The sequence below is a fragment of the Spodoptera frugiperda genome, chromosome 31 (genome assembly GCF_023101765.2).
Source record: "Spodoptera frugiperda isolate SF20-4 chromosome 31, AGI-APGP_CSIRO_Sfru_2.0, whole genome shotgun sequence".
NCBI classification, from domain to species: Eukaryota; Metazoa; Arthropoda; class Insecta; order Lepidoptera; family Noctuidae; genus Spodoptera; species Spodoptera frugiperda.
The window spans coordinates 153,741-172,032 of NC_064242.1; the positions used below are offsets into that span (position 1 = coordinate 153,741).

At 49.7% G+C, this 18,292-nt stretch overlaps 1 protein-coding gene across 8 annotated transcripts in view; it reads right to left on the bottom strand.

Moving 5' to 3' along the window:
- Positions 1 to 675: 675 nt before the first annotated feature.
- The window catches only part of LOC118276434 (syntaxin-binding protein 5), a 208,234-nt gene continuing 190,617 nt past the window's right edge, over positions 676 to 18,292 (bottom strand). For 2 of the 8 annotated variants that reach the window (XM_035594740.2, XM_050707554.1), the window contains 22 exons: positions 15,614 to 15,677; positions 15,230 to 15,446; positions 14,993 to 15,068; positions 14,686 to 14,840; positions 14,310 to 14,473; positions 14,093 to 14,223; positions 13,930 to 14,009; positions 13,683 to 13,864; positions 13,397 to 13,513; positions 12,983 to 13,155; positions 12,770 to 12,917; positions 11,598 to 12,132; positions 10,697 to 10,783; positions 7,486 to 7,602; positions 6,927 to 7,049; positions 6,729 to 6,838; positions 6,122 to 6,347; positions 5,918 to 6,026; positions 4,752 to 4,841; positions 3,734 to 3,829; positions 3,516 to 3,640; positions 676 to 3,394 (listed from right to left, as the gene is read on the bottom strand). In XM_035594740.2, coding sequence (XP_035450633.1) covers positions 3,129 to 3,394; positions 3,516 to 3,640; positions 3,734 to 3,829; positions 4,752 to 4,841; positions 5,918 to 6,026; positions 6,122 to 6,347; positions 6,729 to 6,838; positions 6,927 to 7,049; positions 7,486 to 7,602; positions 10,697 to 10,783; positions 11,598 to 12,132; positions 12,770 to 12,917; positions 12,983 to 13,155; positions 13,397 to 13,513; positions 13,683 to 13,864; positions 13,930 to 14,009; positions 14,093 to 14,223; positions 14,310 to 14,473; positions 14,686 to 14,840; positions 14,993 to 15,068; positions 15,230 to 15,446; positions 15,614 to 15,677 — 3,391 coding nt within the window. In that variant the 3' untranslated portion in view covers positions 676 to 3,128. Of the gene's footprint in view, positions 3,395 to 3,515; positions 3,641 to 3,733; positions 3,830 to 4,751; positions 4,842 to 4,966; positions 5,016 to 5,917; positions 6,027 to 6,121; positions 6,348 to 6,728; positions 6,839 to 6,926; positions 7,050 to 7,485; positions 7,611 to 10,305; positions 10,523 to 10,696; positions 10,784 to 11,596; positions 12,133 to 12,769; positions 12,918 to 12,982; positions 13,156 to 13,396; positions 13,514 to 13,682; positions 13,865 to 13,929; positions 14,010 to 14,092; positions 14,224 to 14,309; positions 14,474 to 14,685; positions 14,841 to 14,992; positions 15,069 to 15,229; positions 15,447 to 15,613; positions 15,678 to 18,292 lie in introns of those variants that run through there. The other 6 variants (XM_050707559.1, XM_050707558.1, XM_050707556.1 and 3 more) reach the window with 6 other exon arrangements.

Sequence of the window (18,292 nt, forward strand, 5' to 3'; positions counted from 1 at the left end):
GTTAGGGAGGGGTAACTTATTATTACCCTTTCTTATTAGCCAGTTTGTTAGTGGACCGAAGGTATCGATAAAACTTTAATATCATTCATGACTTATTAAAAACTGTATAAAAAGAGGGTGGCAAACACTTGAATGACATTGTAGTTGTATGTTTTTTTTGTAACTTGTTTGTTGGTGTTGCCTTAATACCTCTTGGTACATTGTCATTCATAACGTAGTAAGAAATGTGTCCAATGTGGCTAGCAAACATTCCTGAATGACAGTAAGTTATAGTAAAGACCGATTTCTTTTTACCCGTTGGTATACGAGTACGCTGCCCTACATTTTCATGGAAATTAATGTCATTCGAGAAAGTTTCTTACTCACTTTTTAATGCACTATTTCAGTAATCCCAGAATCCTCAACACTCCTGAAATTCCTGCATCCTCAATAACCCTCAAACGCACTTGTAACGCCTCTGGTATTTCGGGTGTCAATGGGCGGCGCCGATTGCTTACCATCATGATCCGTCAGCTTGTTTGCCGGCTTATACCATAAAAAAATTTAATAAATTTTTACTTAACCTAACAGAGGTAACTTTTATTTTTTACATATTATAAAGTTGAAATAATTTGTTATTTCTTGGCTAAGGAAGAATCTCGCAAAACAACTTGGGTATAAAATAAAACAAGTAAATACTTTGATATAATTTTATTTTCATATTTTATAATTTATTTATATATAATGACTATAATAATCATCTACCAAACTAAATAATCAATATAATTCAACAGCATCCATTATATACAATATGTATAGTTTTATAGTTCTCTATGACCCTCGTTTCTGAACGATTAGAAAAGAGACACTCGTCCTCTAATCATACAAACTCATATTGAAATGAACTCTACACGTCGTCGTTACATAACAAGTAATAATTTGCCACAAGATTTTTGTTTCTTTTATTATTTATTTACAAATACTTATATTTATATTTTAGTCCCATAATTTCCAAATGAATCGTCAGCGTGTGTAATGGAACCGTGGTGCGCTAGTAACGCAGACTCGACCGTCGACTGGACGACAACTACATGCAACGAACTTCCACTATCAGTAACAATAATAGAATTGAGAAACTTAACTTGTTCATTTACATGTAAATAGTATAATATTGCACGGAGCATGAGGTACATGGCGACCAGGACTAGACGCGGGAGTGTCGGCCGCAGCCACGGGGCGCCGTGTAGCTGCGGACGCGGCTCGCGCGTGAACTATATTATATTCAAATAAACTTTACTGTATCAACAATGAAACTTGGTTTCATATTTATATTTCTATGATAAAAATAAATTCTATTAGCGAGCATTGTATGTATACAAACTGTCGGCTAGAGATTAGTCCTAGAGAGTGATCATTCCTATGCATAGTGTTACATGTCGCAGAGAAATAATACTTTCACTCTTACAATATATATTATATTTAAAGGTAAGTAGAAAACGTGGAAAGCGGCATCTCAAAACTATATGATCTTACCATAAAGTCAGATAAGGTGATATATACCAGTGATATGCCATTCGAATACCATAGAGCGGCGGCGGGGCCACGCCGGGGCGCTCCGCCCCGCCGGACCAAGCGATTACGTTAAAATCCGCTTTTAGTCTGATTGAGCCATAAAATTCTGTAAAATTTAATATGAAAATATTCCTTGAATACTTGAATAAAATTCGTCCGAGACGACTACGTAACAAAATAATTTGGTTAAAACAGTGATATTGTATTAGAACAGCGGGAGACGAGCACGTCCGCGCCGCAACAACTCGTTACCCGATACTATTTATTTGTAACCATTACATTATTAGCCGTAACGTAGCATGAGGAGAGTACAAAGTTTGGCATCCGATATCATCCGTGCTCGGAGTACTTCAGCAAATGAAAGTAATTACAAAGTGAACTAGCACAGCTAAGGGATACAACGTCGAAGCTAAGTAAGTAAGTAAGTAAGGCCATCGACTGAGACACGCGACGTCGCGGCGCGCGGCTAGTGGCACAGGACAGTTTATTGCCATGCGATACACCGATACATCACTACTCCACATACTGCGGCCAGCGACTGGCACCCTGCCGCCGGTGGGGCCAGTGGGGCCAGTCCCTCGCCACGCACTTAAACAATACCGGCGATATACAACGTAGCTATATATAATTATTAATTTATACATGATAGTTATCGCTTTAGTTTACTCTGTTTAATTTTAGCTAGCAACACCGATACGACACCGATTGGTCTGGTTTCCGTGGGCAGCGGCGGCCCGCGCGAAGTATTGCTATAACTCGACATAGTGACATAGTACATACAACATACAACGAGTGGCGACAGTAACAGCGCGGAGACGACGCGCTCGCGACAACGCGCGGAGCGGCGACACGTGTGTCGAACTGAAAGGAAACTACACGTCTGCTGTCAAAGTAATCTCCAGTGAGAAGTAACAAAAATTATTGTCATCCAATGCTTAAACTCCCAATCTTTATAATTTATTATTCTCTTTATATTATTTACCTACTTTATACAGATCAACATCGTCGACTATCCTTACACATTACAGTTTACTTGTATCTATAAATGTACATCTACGTGTATGTAATAGCAACATTGAAATAATCTCCAGTAGCCGAGAGCTGGCAGCACTAGCCTCGCAGTCGAGGGTTACTGCAGGACAACACAATGGCGCATCAATGGCGGATGTCGGTCGGAGCATGCTGTACGATGTAAGGAGCAGTGCGACTCGCTGCAGCTACCGGCGGGACACTACGGTATTACTTGTATAAAAAGAGTTTTAAGTAAATTAGTATTTATGAATGGTTTCGATTTATTTACATTATCACATCGCTCGACCGAATGCGGAGCGAGCCGGCCGGGCGTCGTACACACACCGACACGAGCGGAGTCGGCTACTTCTCGGAGTACGGAGAGTTTGTGCGTTCATCGAGACCTCGCGCCGGGAGGCGGGCTGCGGGACTGAAGCGATCGTCGCGCTATTACAATATCAGAATAAAGCACTCTGTGGCATTCAACGACGGCCAGAACCCCTCGCGGAGTCGAACCCGCACCGCGGCGGGCGGCGGCGTCGACCCGGTCCCGGGGCGCGGGCGCCTCACAGCTGGTACCACTTCTTGTCCTTGTACTTGAGCATGAGCTGGTGCGCGGAGGACGAGAACTCGGCCGCCTGGTTGTGCATGCGCTCCGTGCGGTCCTCCAGCTGCGACAGCTTGTCCCCGCGCTCCAGCACCAGCTGGTGCGCGCGCGACACGTCGGCCGCCGCGGACCCGGCGCGCGCCCCCAGCGCCTCCAGCGCCGGCGCGCCCCCGCCCGGGATGTGCTTCGCCACCGTGCGCAGGGGCTTGCCGCTGCTCTCGCCGACTGGAACGGGACACGACCGCGTTACACAACGCCACATTGCGGGTTGATTAAATTATAGTATTTTAGTACCACTTCTGGAGAATCTTAGAAGCTTAGAAGGCCGTTTGGCATGGATACTGACATAGTTCCTCTCGGTCGAGGGGCCTGGCGCCGCCGCCGAACAGGCCGCGGAAGAAGCTCTCCTTGGGAGGCTCGGGCATGTCGCGCGGCAGGAACAGCTCGCCGATCATCTCGTTCAGCTGCTGGCTGTAACACGAGGACAGGAGGTGACGTCACTACGCGTCTACAGCTGACCAGTGAGCACTGCTGTGCCGGCGGCCGAGTACTGAGTATACTGACCAGAACTCTGCATCGATGGTGAACTTTTGTACTTCTGTAGGGGACGCTAGGTACAGGCCGTGGCCCCTGTTGCTGAAGCAGAAGGTCTTCGCAATCCTGCAATACCACACACGAGGGACGTTTTACAAGGAGTCGCGAGAGACAGGCTGGCGCTCGTATGTTGCGTATATATTGTTCATAGTCCAAGAAGAAAGAGAAAGTAGACTCATAGACCAAGAGCGAAGTTGTTAAAGTGGGGGAAAGATGTCTATCAATTGAAACGTCTCACCTGATGTATCCTTGCGTTGCGCGGTCGGGAGTCTATTGGACAAACTTTATTCTAACATATAAGCGGAACTATGGAGTACTATCGCGACTACTCTATGACAGGATCAACATTGAAATGAAAAACATAACATCCAGAAGCGGCATGCTGCAAGCGAAGAACGAGTAAGAACAACACGAAACAGCAGAGTAGCAGCCCAGCCAGGAAGTAGGAGACTAGGAGAGGTCTCAGAGAGTGAGTGTGGGGGTGAGTGCGTGTCACTGTACACGAGTGTGTGTGTGTGTGTCTCGGGGCACAGGGCCGGACCAGCACTAGGGAAGCACACGTGCAGGGCAGCTCCGGGGGCAAATCATTTCGAACCGCGCGGGGCCCGGCGGGGGCCAGGCGGCCTGCCACGCCGGCCTCGTACAACACAACTTGTAATGTTACTCGTACACAACATGCGGACCGGACACGCTGTGTCGCCGTGTAACAGACAATTTTGGTTCGACTCATGCTTTATATCTATCGCCAATTTTGGTAGTCGCAGTAATTCCGGAGCGCGCAATGATTTGCCCGTGGCCGAGCGGAAACATCAATGATAGAGAACAGGCGAGGTCGGGGCGGGCAACTATGGGCTCGGGGATGAGGGGACGAAGCAACTGTCAACGTTACATGAATGTCTAGTAGGCAACAGAGGCCGGAGTGAGCGACTCCACATGACAAGTGACGGTACGTGGCTAACGCATGTCATCTGCATGGACGGCGACTTACTGGTCGGTGTCCTCGTTAACAATGAGCTGCTGGCCCCATATGGACAGCATTGGGTCTACGATACCCCTCTGTTTGGACTGTGTCTGGAAGCTACCAGGAACACAGACAGCAGTGAGCGCGTGATCGCCGGCGCGTCCCGCCCTTGTGTGGCGCCCCCGGCCTGGCGCCCGCCGGGGCCCGCGGGGCCAGGGCGCCAGGCCGGGGGCGCCAACACTGGGCTTTCACAAAGGCGAGGCACGCGCACGTTAGTAATCCATCATTGTTCTAAGGGTGAGAAGTTAGATGTAAGAGATGCAGGGCAGTACACACTATCGTAACATGGTCGGAGGGCTAGCGCGGGGCGTGTCGGTGGCATTCCGTGGCGTAGTGTCGGGTACCGGTGTGTATTTACATCCACAGACATTCGCAGCACCAAATAAACAGTTGACTTGTTAAAAAGTGATACGGTGTTTTCTCATAGAGTCGCCAGAGCGGCGCATTGTATAGAACGTGTGTCGTGTTAGAGCCTTCGATCGTTTACTTTTCAACTGAAAAATAGAAGAGTGCCAAACATCGGAAGCACAGGTGGTGCTCGACAGATTGCAAAATTTTGTCTAGTTCTAGTAGCCGCGAGCTCGATGCGTCGTGTCTCAGGTATAAGATGACACCGCCGCTTGTTTGGCGCAGACCCGCGTCGCCTGCGGGGCCCGGCCGGGGTCGGCCGGGGTCGGCCCGGGGCCGCAAGCGGTGTCTTGCACCAAACAAGGCTACGTTTCTAACATCGATCGTTACTGTACAGGAAGTCTGTCGTGAGGCTCCCAAATGATAAAATAGCGAATGATCGGTATAGCTAAACCTTATGACCAATATAATGAATGCGATAACCGTAAACATGAGATATCTCCTGTAGCCCAAGTAGCATTCAACATGATAAAACTGCGAAGCTAATGATAAAAGGTAAGTACTATATTATAAAACAAGCCGTTTATCATTTAGTGCCTTCGTTTGGTGCATAGAAATTGTCTAATAGTGATCTGTGTGGCGCCGGTCAATTAATCGGAGAGCGCGACTCGAGCGCGGGGTCGTGCGGCGCCACGTGCCGTCCCGGGACCGGGCCGGCACGTGGCGCCGCCGGGCCGGACTGGCCCGGACTGATCCGGGACTAGGCCGGAATAGCGAGCACGTACCCGAGCTCCGACAGCGGCAGGAAGTCCACGTCGACCAGCGGCCGCAGAGACGGCAGGCTGTATGCCACCAGGTGGCCCGTCGATAGGTAGTTCACCAGGCATACACTGTCTGGAAGCGGAACACTCCTCGTTATTACCCGAGTCAATATAACTTCTTTTAAGATACCCGAAAATCTCGCCAACGATAAATAATGTTGAAAGCACCTTTCAAGCTAACAGTTTCGGCCTTAACGACGAAATCAGTTTCTACGATCTGTTGTCTGTAGACGCAGTTCTGGCTGGGCAGCGCCACGACGCGCGCCTGCTTCTCGGAGGCCACCACCACGAACTGCCGGTCCCCGGCCGTGTCCGCGCCCGGCGTGGGACTCATGCGGCTGCCACTGCTGGACGAGCTCTGCTTCGTGGGCGTGCGCTCGCGCCGGTCTCTCACCTACAATATGTGTCTCGGGTAAATATGACTGGTGACAAGACAAAAACCAGGAAAATGGTTCATTCTAAAAAAGGGTTTTTGGTAACTATTTAAGTCCAGTAGCGCTTTATTTTTCTTACTAGACATTCTCATTAACATGGTGTTCGGAAACACTGCACGATATTATTCGAGGTGAATCTCCTCGCATTACGTAAGACTCATTCATAACAGTGAGCGTTACATTACATTTACTGTATTGACTCCGGTTGGGCTAATTCTCACACGGCGTAAAGAGTTTTGGAAGAGTTGGAAGCTTGTGTCAACATTATTTACATTCTGAGGGTTCCCGCAAGCTGCGCCCCGAGGGCTGGGGGCGCAGTGTGCTACTCCACGTCTACTTACATCTTTACTGTCGTCTCTCCAACTTTCGTAAGAGTAAGGTATTAAAGCACCATTGCAGTCAAGAAATGACATAGTTAGGATTGAACCCTTTAACCTAAACAGCGGACCACCTGCGGACAAAAGCTTGAATTAATATCCATTTGAAGAAAAGCTGCGATTACATTATCATTGAGGTCGGAGTACAGTGGGCATACAGACCGCTGGTGGTGACGTGCACCGGCTGCGTGTGCCGGAGCTCTGCCTCGGGCAGGGTGATGCTCAGCGTCAGCACGGAGCCCAGCGTCGTACCGATCCATAGCGTCGGAGTCAGTGCCGTGGGGTCTGCACCGAGTCCAAATATGTTTAGGAACTTACAAACACACACAATAGCATTTAGGAATGAAGAGGAATCGTGTTTCTAGCTAGACATATCTAAGGCAGTTGTCCCACCAACGGCGAGTGAACGACTAACTATCGGCTATTTTCTCGCTCAAGAAACGTACAATAGATATACTTTCCGTGTAAACAAAAGAGATGCATATACAAATAGTTGATCGCTGACTGTTCACACTGCCGGCGAGTGCTCGCTTCACTTGTTTGTTTTTGTTTTCACTCGTTTCTAGTTCTAGCTCTACTCGTTACTCGTTCATCGTTGCCGGTGGGACAACTGCCTTAAGGACGGATTTGATAATTCGAGTCACTCCTATTGAAAGTAAATCACTAATTTAATATTGAGGAAGGTGCGAGTGACACAATAGTATAAAATACAAGTTCTTACCAGACTTTTTAGTGTAACTGTCAGCGAAGGCGAGGCACTGGATGCCCTCCTGCGAGATGTTCTCCAGGCTGGACATGGAGCTGGAGCGCGAGCGTGAGAACGAGCTGTCCAGCTTGTCTACCCGGCCGGTTGGCAACATACACACACACGGATTACTGCGTCCGCCGGACACGGGCCGTGCGGCGCCGGCGAGGGACCGCGCTACTCTACGCCACTACACTACGGACCACCACTCCCCGCGCTAAGCAAGTGTTGCCGAGCCACGGCGTCAGCCCTGCACGACACACACGACACGCGGTGTCGCTATAGCGCACACTGCCACTATGAAGCCACGTGACATACATACAATACATTTACAAGTTGCTTTATTATTATACTATCTGTGTAGCGCTCGTTTTAAATTGAGTTGTGCAAGCGCAGTCGTCTATAATAGAGTATCTGAGTGGTCCGCAGTGAGAATAGATGTGGTCGAGTCCCTCGCCGGCGCCGCGGGTGCACTAGTCTACACGGTAGATAAGGTTGCAGACTAAAGCGAGCTCAGCTCACGGCTTAGTGTTATTGGTGCTGTTGTGAAATTAGCTGAAATTATCAGTCGAGTGCCATACACCAGTGCGGTGGAGATACAAGTCGATACAAGGAATCAATATAATAATAGATCATGCTCGGAAGATAGTGAGGCGATGCATGCCGGCGCCAATCTCAGCTTATTTGCACAACGTCTTGTTGATGTCGAGTTATGTCTGATATTGTTAGTCGCCGATCCTCCACGGTTAGTGCTCTGACCCAGACATAGAATGGTACCGGCGCTAGTGCGGCGGCGGGCCGGACACCCGCCGCCATACAGTTACTTGGTCCGCACAGTTACACGTTAGTATAAGTTAACGCAACGAGCACATCGATAAACAGCTCTATGTGAGTTAGTACAGCGGATGAGAAGCGAACCGACCGCTACGGACGACTCAACAGAACGAGTGCAAGCTACGAGCCAACGAACGCAAGGTGAGGTGGGTGGGGGGAGCCGGGGCCAGCACCGGGGGCGGGGCCCAGGCGTGCGCATGCAGCTACGGCACTCTACTACGTATAACGTACGGAAGCATACAGAGACACAGCCGAATACAGTACAGCCAGCCAAAACGAGCCATACTAACATTTGGTCGGGCTAGAAAAAGAAATAACATTAATGTACTGAACACGGAGCAGCGTAGCAAGGTTACAGGTACTAGCAGCTAGTACAGCAGACGGCAGGCGCTGCACACGAAGGCAAATAAAGAAAACGACAATGGTAAGGTCATGTGACTCGCACAATGTGGAAAGCCTCGCTTGTAGAATGCACATATATAGGTATATAACATATAGATACGGTAGGGCTCGTTCATCGTAACAATAACAGTGATACAGTGAAAGACATAAAATAGTTTTGAGTAGTAAGTCACCTTTTAGTTGTACAAGTATGAGTCATGCCAGTCAGAGATCGGATACAAGAGTGCGCAGACCAGAGAGTGTGCGGTACATTACAAGACAGTCACAGCCACGTCGCGCTAGGGGCGGCTACGGTGCGTCACGCACAAGCGGAAACAAACGAACACCATACCAAAGAACAAAAGAATAAATGAAACGATGCAAATGTTGTTTGGGTACCATTGGGTTGCATAATGTGTAAGTACTCCATAGATGCGAGAGTCTGCGGAACAGTGGGTTCTGTACCGACAAACAAAACCACAATATGTTACAAGCACGAGCACAGGGGCGGCGGGCGCCACGCGGCGCTCGCCGGGCCCCCGTCGGACCTCCACTCAGGGGCCCAGGGGCCCGACGAGCGCTGCGCGGCGCCCGTCTCTCCACATACTGTACAACAAGAGTAGTTCTCAAGCCGACATGGACATACATGAAACACCATCAAACATGAGGAACTCATTCTAGCTCGGATTCGGAATGACAACCAAGGATAACTCTACTCGGATGTAACAACTAGATAAACCAAAGTATAACTTAAAATACGATAGGTGAGGAATATTCGAATGGTTACCTATTAAATGATTCCGATCTGAAATTGGAAATATTTCAAATAAATAAATATGGAAGTAACTCAACAGATCAACACATGCTCCAGCAAATAATAAGGGGCTGAGTAAAAATGTCAACAGTTCCAGTCTGTATGAGACAGAGGCGCGGTGTTCTGCGGCTTATGTCCATATAACATTGACAACATTAAATATTACATGTATGTAAGGTTTGGGTGATTACCACCAACATTATGTTACGAACAAATTGATGTGAGTTCGAAGGTGGCGCGGGTGTTTGCCATGAACGTACCAAGGTATGTAACATTACAGTTATCACATTCGCGAGCAGTCCGGTCAGTCATCTTCGAACTCACAGCAGTCAACATGTTTGAGTATTTAGTAATGGAAAGAAGTATTTCAGTGAGTGTGAGAAACCAAAGAATAAAAAGTTAAATTAACAAAAAATAACGAAGAGATACAAGTGAGAGTAACTGACAGACCTCTGAGCGCGCTTGATCAGCTGACATTACCAAGTGACCAAACATACACATTACAGACAGACAAAGCGTAGCTTCACTTGCTGCGGACAACAACGTCAGCCACAATGCCTTCTTACTTCATTTAAGCTCAAGATGCTGCGCACATCGTGCGGGATGCACCCATGCGCGTGCGCCGGCTCAAGCGAGCGCTCGACGTCGCCGAGGAAAAGGCATAAAACATAACGAACAAAAGATAAAAACCAAAAAGAAGAACTGCGACTGCCTCAGAACGGAAGGAGACTTAGCCGAGTGGACTCGGTACAAGGTGACTGTACTACCAAAACTGCAATACTGGCGCGTCGTCAGCAGCGAGTGCTGCGGGGCGGGGGGCGCGGCGTACACGTCGGACGCCGTGGACAGGCACTTGTGCAGTTTGCGGGTACCTTGCGAGCGCGAGCGGCGCACGCGCGAGCCCGCCGCGCCCGGCCCCGCGCCCGCGGCCCCCGGCGCGCCCCCGCCGGCGCCCCCGCCGCCCCCGCCGCCCGGCCCGTTCATCTACAACACAACACGCAGTCGCACCGCCCCGCAGTCACACCGGCTCGGTCACCCCGGTTACACACACCCAGTTAGGACGCCGTGATCTCTGTGCCACAAGTGGATTAGTCGCATGTTACGTGACGGGGCCCGTGCGGGCTGCGGTGTTAGTCGTGGGACTGACTGGACTCATACCTATGCGCTGCGCCACGCTGGCGGCCTGCTCGTGCGCCTGGTCGCCGTTCGAGTCGCGGACGGGGCACAGCCACGCTACTAACTCCCCTGGGGAAAGTCGGGGCATGAGCGAGCGGTGTACGGGACCCGTGCTCGAGATGACGCGCTAACTGATGTGAAGCTACAAGCGAGAGTGGTGCCATCTATACCGACTACTCAGCTCGTACCATTAGCACTGAACATCATCTCAGACATTGACAACACAGAGATCACCTACGGTTTGATGCAATCTGTTAATACTATTAATCATTGTTCAATTACCGAGAAAGTCTGCGAATAGATATTTAAGGCAGTTAGAGTCTTCATCGGACGAGTCCTTTTCCTTGGGAATAAAAGAAATATACACATGAGTGAGCAGCGTGTCCACTTACAGATACGACTTACAATACACGAGCGGCCCCGAGCACCGTGCGGCCTTTGTACAGGTGACATGTCTAGTTACGGACAACGGCTCACTTACACACTAACTTAACCTTATAATATATAATTATATTACACAATATTTATAAACCAAATTAATAAAAAGCCAAATATCACAAGAAGCACAAAGCAATTAGAGTCGCAGCTCGGAGTCTCTTACCGTGCCTACTAACGCCGTTAGTGACCGATAGCTTCTCACGAATGTGTCAGTAACAAAATACTTGAATACGTATCAGTACATCTAACTACCATCACTTCTAGCTAGTCAAATCTAGGTCCCGAACGTAAGGGGCTACGGTATCAGTGAGTTAGAGGAAAAATTGCAAACCATTACCATTCCAGTCGGAGGACGCAACTACTCTAGTACAGCGAGGAACGACTAGTGCTAGCAACGGAGACCGTGGACCCGGCGTCGAGGTGTGAGTGATGCTGCCATACTTACTGAAGCGGCGCATGAGGCCGCCCAGCGAGCCCGCGCCGGGCCGCTCGCGCCGCGGCACGCCCAGCAGGCGCCGGGGGCCCAGCGCCAGGCAGTCGGGCCGCGCCGCGCCGCCGGGCGCCAGTCCGGGCCCCGCCGGCGTGTCCTGCTCGCTCCAGCGCTCCTGCAGCTCGCGGTGCATGCGCTCGTACATGTCTCCCGGCGGCGACTCGCCGGCACTCGGCTCGGGCCCTCGCTCCGGCGCCCCCACTGGCGCCCGGTCCGGGGCTTCGCAATAGAATTGGGAGTTGCTTTTCTCTGCATTGATCTCCTCGGTATTATTTTCAGTGGGCGCCGCGAATGCCGCTTTGAACTTGAGATCCACTTTAGAGAGCTGTCGTTTCAGATTGAAATTCTTCCAGGTGGTAGATTTCCTTCTCGTGTCGAGTTTGGGCTTATCGTCGGGCGCAGTGTCGGGCGCGGGCTCGGGCGGCGCGGCGGGCTCGTCGGGCTCGTCGTGCGGGCTGGCGCCGGGGCTGGCCCGCGCCGCGTCCTCCAGCTTACATCGGATGGGAACAAACATAAAGGTGAAGTAAAGGCCGCCTCGAGGGCGACCCGTGCGGGGACTGTGCGGTGCCGTGCCCTACTCTGCACAACTGAGCTACGTCCGACATTTGTGTGCTAGCGCATACCGTGAGGTACGATCCTACTCCTACGTCCTAGCATACGCAGACAATCTGTGAACTCGACAGGTAACAAATATTCTATTTAAGATGTATGCGATAGGAGAGTAAGACAGGCCGAGTGTAAAGAATATCTAACGATGCCATGCCATGTTACTACTGGGACAAGCCGGGTGAGGCGCTACTGCTAAATTACTTTAAATTAATTACAAAATTATAAAAATAAAGTATAGGGATACGGCGGGCCTCCGCCAGTGCAAATCATAAGTAAGTAAATAAAAAAGCAAATCAAACGTAATGTGAAGTAACCGTCAGCCGCGCTGTCTCCTGCCGCGGGCACGCGCGGGGCCCGCGAGCACCGGGCGGCCCGAGGGCGCCCCGCGGGGCCCGCGAGCCCGGGCGGCCCAAGGGCGCCCCGCGGGGCCCGGCTAGCTAGCGATATACGCGCTGTGTTTCTTGTAATATTATCGTTCAGTAGTGAGTGTTCCGGAGTAGGGGACGCGCCGCAGTTACCTGGTCCAGGCTGGGCGACCGCTGGCGCTCGGGCTGGCGCGGAGCCGGCGCGGGCGCCAGGTACAGCGCCGCCGGCGCGTGGCAGCACACCAGCGCGCGCCGCGACATGTCCACCACCACCACGCCGCGCTCCCCGCCCCACGCCATGCTGCAACACGGAACCATCAGCCACCACGCCCGCAGGCGGCAGGCAGCCGTCTGCTGGCTACTCACAGGCCGTACGACGAGTTGATGGTGAGCGCGGCGATGGGGTGCGGCGCGGCCTGCTGCAGCGCCACCAGCGTGGGCTGGAACCCTGCAGCGCGCCGCGCGCCCCCGGTGCCCTCGGCGCCGCGCACTCGGAGCTGGGCGCCGGCGCCCCCGCCCCCGCCCGCCCATACACCTGACTACGACCACCACATGTATTAAAAAGGCGGTATTATCATACACATGGTTAAGACAGAGACATTCTTGCGTATTTCTGCAATCTACTGAATATTTGTAAAATGTGTGTGTAATATAGAATGGATCAATCTCGTCACAGTGTGATCTTACAACATGGATCTTGAGACCTTTGGATGACCAGTAGTTATCTCTGTTTAGTGTTTGTACATTAGGTAAGCGAGCTAAGCATGCGAAGTAACGTACTCTCCTGGAGTCCCCGTCGGCGCCGTCCCCGCGGCTGAAGGACATGGAGCGCGCGGCGTCGGGCTCGGGCGAGCACTCCTCCTCCAGCACGTCCGAGATCATCGGCACCTCCAGCACCTGCACACACACACATCGTACTGCACACGTACTACTGCACCGACATCTTGATGTTTTGGGACGTATTATATGGTGATTCAGTGAATATAAAGAGCGATCGATTGATCTATATGTAGTAATTAAAGACGGCACAGCGCTCGGCCACGTGTGAGTGAGTGTGTATACGCACGTGTGTCTCGGCGTGTGTGTCTGCCTTGCGGAACTTGAAGAGCACGACGTGTCCGTGCGGCAGCGCCACGGCCAGGCGGCGCGACTCGCAGCACAGCGCGATCTGCTGGATGGCCAGCGGACTGTCCTCCTCGAACCCCGCCCCCGCGCCCCCGCCCGCGCCCCCCGCCCGCCGCTCGAACACTGCAACACGCACTCAGTCAGTACCATGTCTGCCGCGCCCCCGCCGCCGATGATACGCTACCGACCTTTAGAACATTTTAATTTGTACAAAATTTGTAAGGTCCCGGCGCTTGCGTCCCAAAACTTGACACTGCCGTCTGCGTGCCTGGAACAGACCAAACAGAAATGGTAACCACTGATATAGCTGCGCTCGAAGAACTACCAGTTACAGGAGAGTGCAGCGCCTACCCGGTCAGAATGATTTCGTTATACGAGCAGGACGCGGGCTCCCACTCGCCCCCGTTGATGGGCCACAGCTTTTCGCTGAAGCCCGTCGGTTTCTTGTTACCTTGCCGGCCCACTGAGTAGAACGCTGGGATCTGGAAACATCAACAAAATAGTTCCTTAACAAATCCTTACTTCATTGTGTAGTTTTCTATACGATAGTATTTAGTCCGCCACGTACCAGGTCTGACGGACAGTCGGCGAAGTATGAGCAGCAGGTGACGGGGGACTCGTGGATGTCCATGGGGTAGGGGTTCTCGAAGCAAGGGTACCCGGGCGACTGCAGGTCGATCACCACCAGGTCGTTCTGCAGCAGCACCACTATCGCGTACGGCTCCTGGTAGTCTGTAACCAACGACACAACACAATAAGCTGCGTGCTACGTAACTGTACTTGAAATTCAAGAGTTTCAGTTGACAGATGACTTCAATTTGTCATGAAAACATTTGAGGATTTTTTTTACTTTAAACTTTGCCTATCTCCTAATGCTGGTACGAGATGTGTAAAGCGGTGAGTGCGACGTGAGCGAGTGAGCGAGTGGGCGAGTGGGGGTGTACCTGCGGTGTGGGGGGTCTCGCAGAGCGTGACGAAGTCCACGACGCTGTGCTCCATCTCCAGCACGGTGGTGGACTTGCCGTTGAGCACGGTGATGCTGTGCGTGCGCCCCGCCTTGTCCGTCGGCAGCCCGCCGCTGAATATCACCAGGCTCTCTCTGGAACACCGACACACATTCATTATTCCTATTATAATATCATCAAACCAAATAATGGTGTACATTGTACAGTGGCATTATGTACCGTACACTGTACATGTACACTTTGCCTACACCTTCGGAGGTATAAGGCGTGACGTCACGATACGTACCCTGTTCTCGAGGTCTTCCATTCCAGTCTGAGGATCGGTTTGCAAGGTTCCAGTTTGCCATCTTTGTTAGCTTTTGCTGGAAATTATAGAAAAATTAATTTAATTACTATATTAAAGACATTAACGCAGTTCATTGCCTAATTAGTCTACTAAGTACAAATTGGACTAATGGAATTATACAAATAGGTCCAAACTGTAGTCTTGAATGTAAAGTATAGAATAGTAAAGGAGTAGTACCATGTGGGTAGGAGAGGGAGGAGGGGCGCGGCGCGCGCGTGGTCCAGGTGGCGAGCGCGCCGTCGGCGTGCGCGGTCATGAGCTTGCCGTCGTGCTGCCAGGCGGCGGCGCGCACGCCGTCCCCCGGCCCGCCGCCGCCCAGCGCGCCGCGCCACTCCGCCGCGCGCGCGCGCAGGTCCCACACCACCACCAGCCCCGTCTCGAACGCTATCAGCAGCTGCAACACCACACGCTGTGCTCACTATGCATACGTAACGACATAAATAATTAAGTATGTAAGTTATTTATTATGTACCCTCTATCTATATCGTAATATTGGAAAAGCTAAAGATCTAGCGAGTTTAGTCAAAGACACTTTGCTCGCCTGAAATGTGTGTGCTTTACCTTGCTGGCGTCGAGGGGGTTGTCGCTGATCTCCACCACTGCGCCCGGGTGGTTCGGCCTCGTGCTGGAACAACAAAACAATGCGCTGTAGCTTCGTGTGCTTTCATATTCCTTATATTTTCTGGACCAGAATACCATTCTCTGGACTTCTCCACATCAAATAAACCTAATGGCGCTGGCCAGTGAGAAGCCATGCTGCCAAAGCGATAGTAGTTAGTCGGTAACATTAGTGACACGTGTCACGTTCGTGTCAGCAGTTCTTAAAACTTACTTACTTAGTATGTATAGAGAAACGATTTAGATATTCTCTTTGAAACATTTTTCCAGGGAAGTGAAGTGTCGTTGAGAGCAGCTTCAGTGTACCATCAAAGCGGATCTGTATCGCGTCGGCTCCATTGACGGGGAGTCGCGCCGGGCGCCACCACTTGTTGCGACGCCCCCCCTCTCCTCCCCCCGCACGGTGAGGGAGGGTGTGAGGGCTCGCCATCCTCAATATACTCGGTTTTAGACATGCACTCTCAGTTTGTGTACACAGGATTGATCAACCATATTGGGTGTATAAGTATTGCTTGAAATATAAGGTTTCAATATAACATTGTAGCCTTCGTAAATGAGTGAACCTAAACCATGCAACAACAGTTTATTAGCTTGCCATATAAACTTAATATACGCATGATGGCATACATATTAGAGTCCCGACCACTCTATAACGTACAACATTAAGTACTAACAATTGCTGTAACATTATAACAATAACGTTATGTATAACAATTGTAAATAATGTACTAACATAACATAGCAACCTACATGTAGTGTTGTAGTAAGGTAAATAATACTATTACGTATTTTTATATTTCATTACTTACTAGATATTATGGATTCAGTTTTGCAATATACGTTCAATTTGTTCATATAAATGGATCATCTTTAATTGCCAGTTATTTAGCAATTGCCAATAACCATCCAGCGGTTTAGAAAATCTGAGGTAAACAAACATACAAGACACATGCGAAAACAACTTGTATCTTAGCAGTCGGGTTAAAAGGAACCACAACTGTGATATGCCCCGTAACACTATATGTAGATATGAAGTATCGAGCATTGTCTGCGCCGTACAATAGGTGTCGCGGCGGTTGCCTGGCAACTGTTGCTGGACAGCCGCCGATCATTGCGATAAGCGACATAAAGCAGCTCCAGAGGGAGCCGTCGCTGCCACGCCGCCATCTTGCCGCCCACGCCTGCGTCCCGCACTGCCATTGTATATTGTATCATCTCACCACACCACCATATCATCTTGCCACTCACACCCACATACACTTGCTATTGTCTCCCCAGATTTCAGTTGTGGAGTCCAAGTAATATCATTCTCAGTTCTAATGAGGCTTACATTGAATTCAATCATCTGCAGTCAAGTCATTTTCTACATAGCAAGGATCTTTTATTTATATCCCGCGCGCTCTATCCCCGTTTTCTTTAAAAGCTCTTTTACCGTAATTTTTATTATTTTAAGGCTACGAACAAACGAGTCTATTCTTTTGTGACTCGAGGATCATTGTATAATACATTTTATAATACTTTTCGTCTGTCAGAGCGTCTGGTCCCGACGGATATCATTAAAACGCCTTTACAACTTTAAATATACTATGGTATCTAACAATGGTGTTGGGTGACAACCCTAGGCGCTTTAATTGTTACTGTAACCCCATTGGCGGAAGTTCGTTACCAAGCGCCAATGAGAACGCGTTATTTGAATTGCAAACTCGACGCGTGGTAATAGGGTTGCCTCTGCCCGAGGCCATGTTATAACGATCTTTATTATCTGTGAATTTAGCGATTACAACAATGGTGGCGGCTAGGAAGCTGTCGCGCGACAACTCTGTCAATTAATTTAGTATTTACTGCGGCCAGATATAATTAGCTCCCTAGCTTGGGGCGAGATTGTTACGACTGAACAATTGTTGTGTGTGACTATCGATTTGCTAAAGAACATCTGTGCGAAACAATTTTGTGCACAATAGGAGACCCAAAGCAGAGACTTTAGTTACTGCTTAAGAAGGTATTAAGATTTAAACGGGAGCTACAAAGTTTACGACGCGCACACGTGTCTCCAGGGTTCTGCGATCATAATATAGTGAATAACTTACAAACTTACATCCAATGTAAGTTTAATGAATTTATTACACTGTAAACTTAATCAAACTTATACTTTTCATCTTACAAGTATAAATCAAGCTACTCATAACCGATATTAATCAAATATTTATTTTTCTAGCTACTTCCATTCCAGCTAGTTCCATTTGTCACATAAATATCGCAGGACTTACAAATCAGGAGAGATAGACAGAGCCCCTCAAGATGTCCTGTTCCAAAATAAACATTAATTAGCTAGAACAATATTTGCTGTGTCTGACTGACTAAATGGTTCACTGTCAATACTCTCGTCTTAATTTACTATTCGTATTCATAGATGGCACTGTCTCGATAATTTCAATCGAACCAACTTTTGAACTGGATTTTCCGTTAAATATAAATTGGAAATGGAATGTATTTGAATCACGTATTCGTTTAGTTTTGTCGGCGGCCGGACAGGCCGGTGTGAATACTAATCGCGTCGGATGCTTACTTCCAGGATTACAGTGACGCGCGACGTGCGCTGGAGACTTCGTTACGTGCTAACTG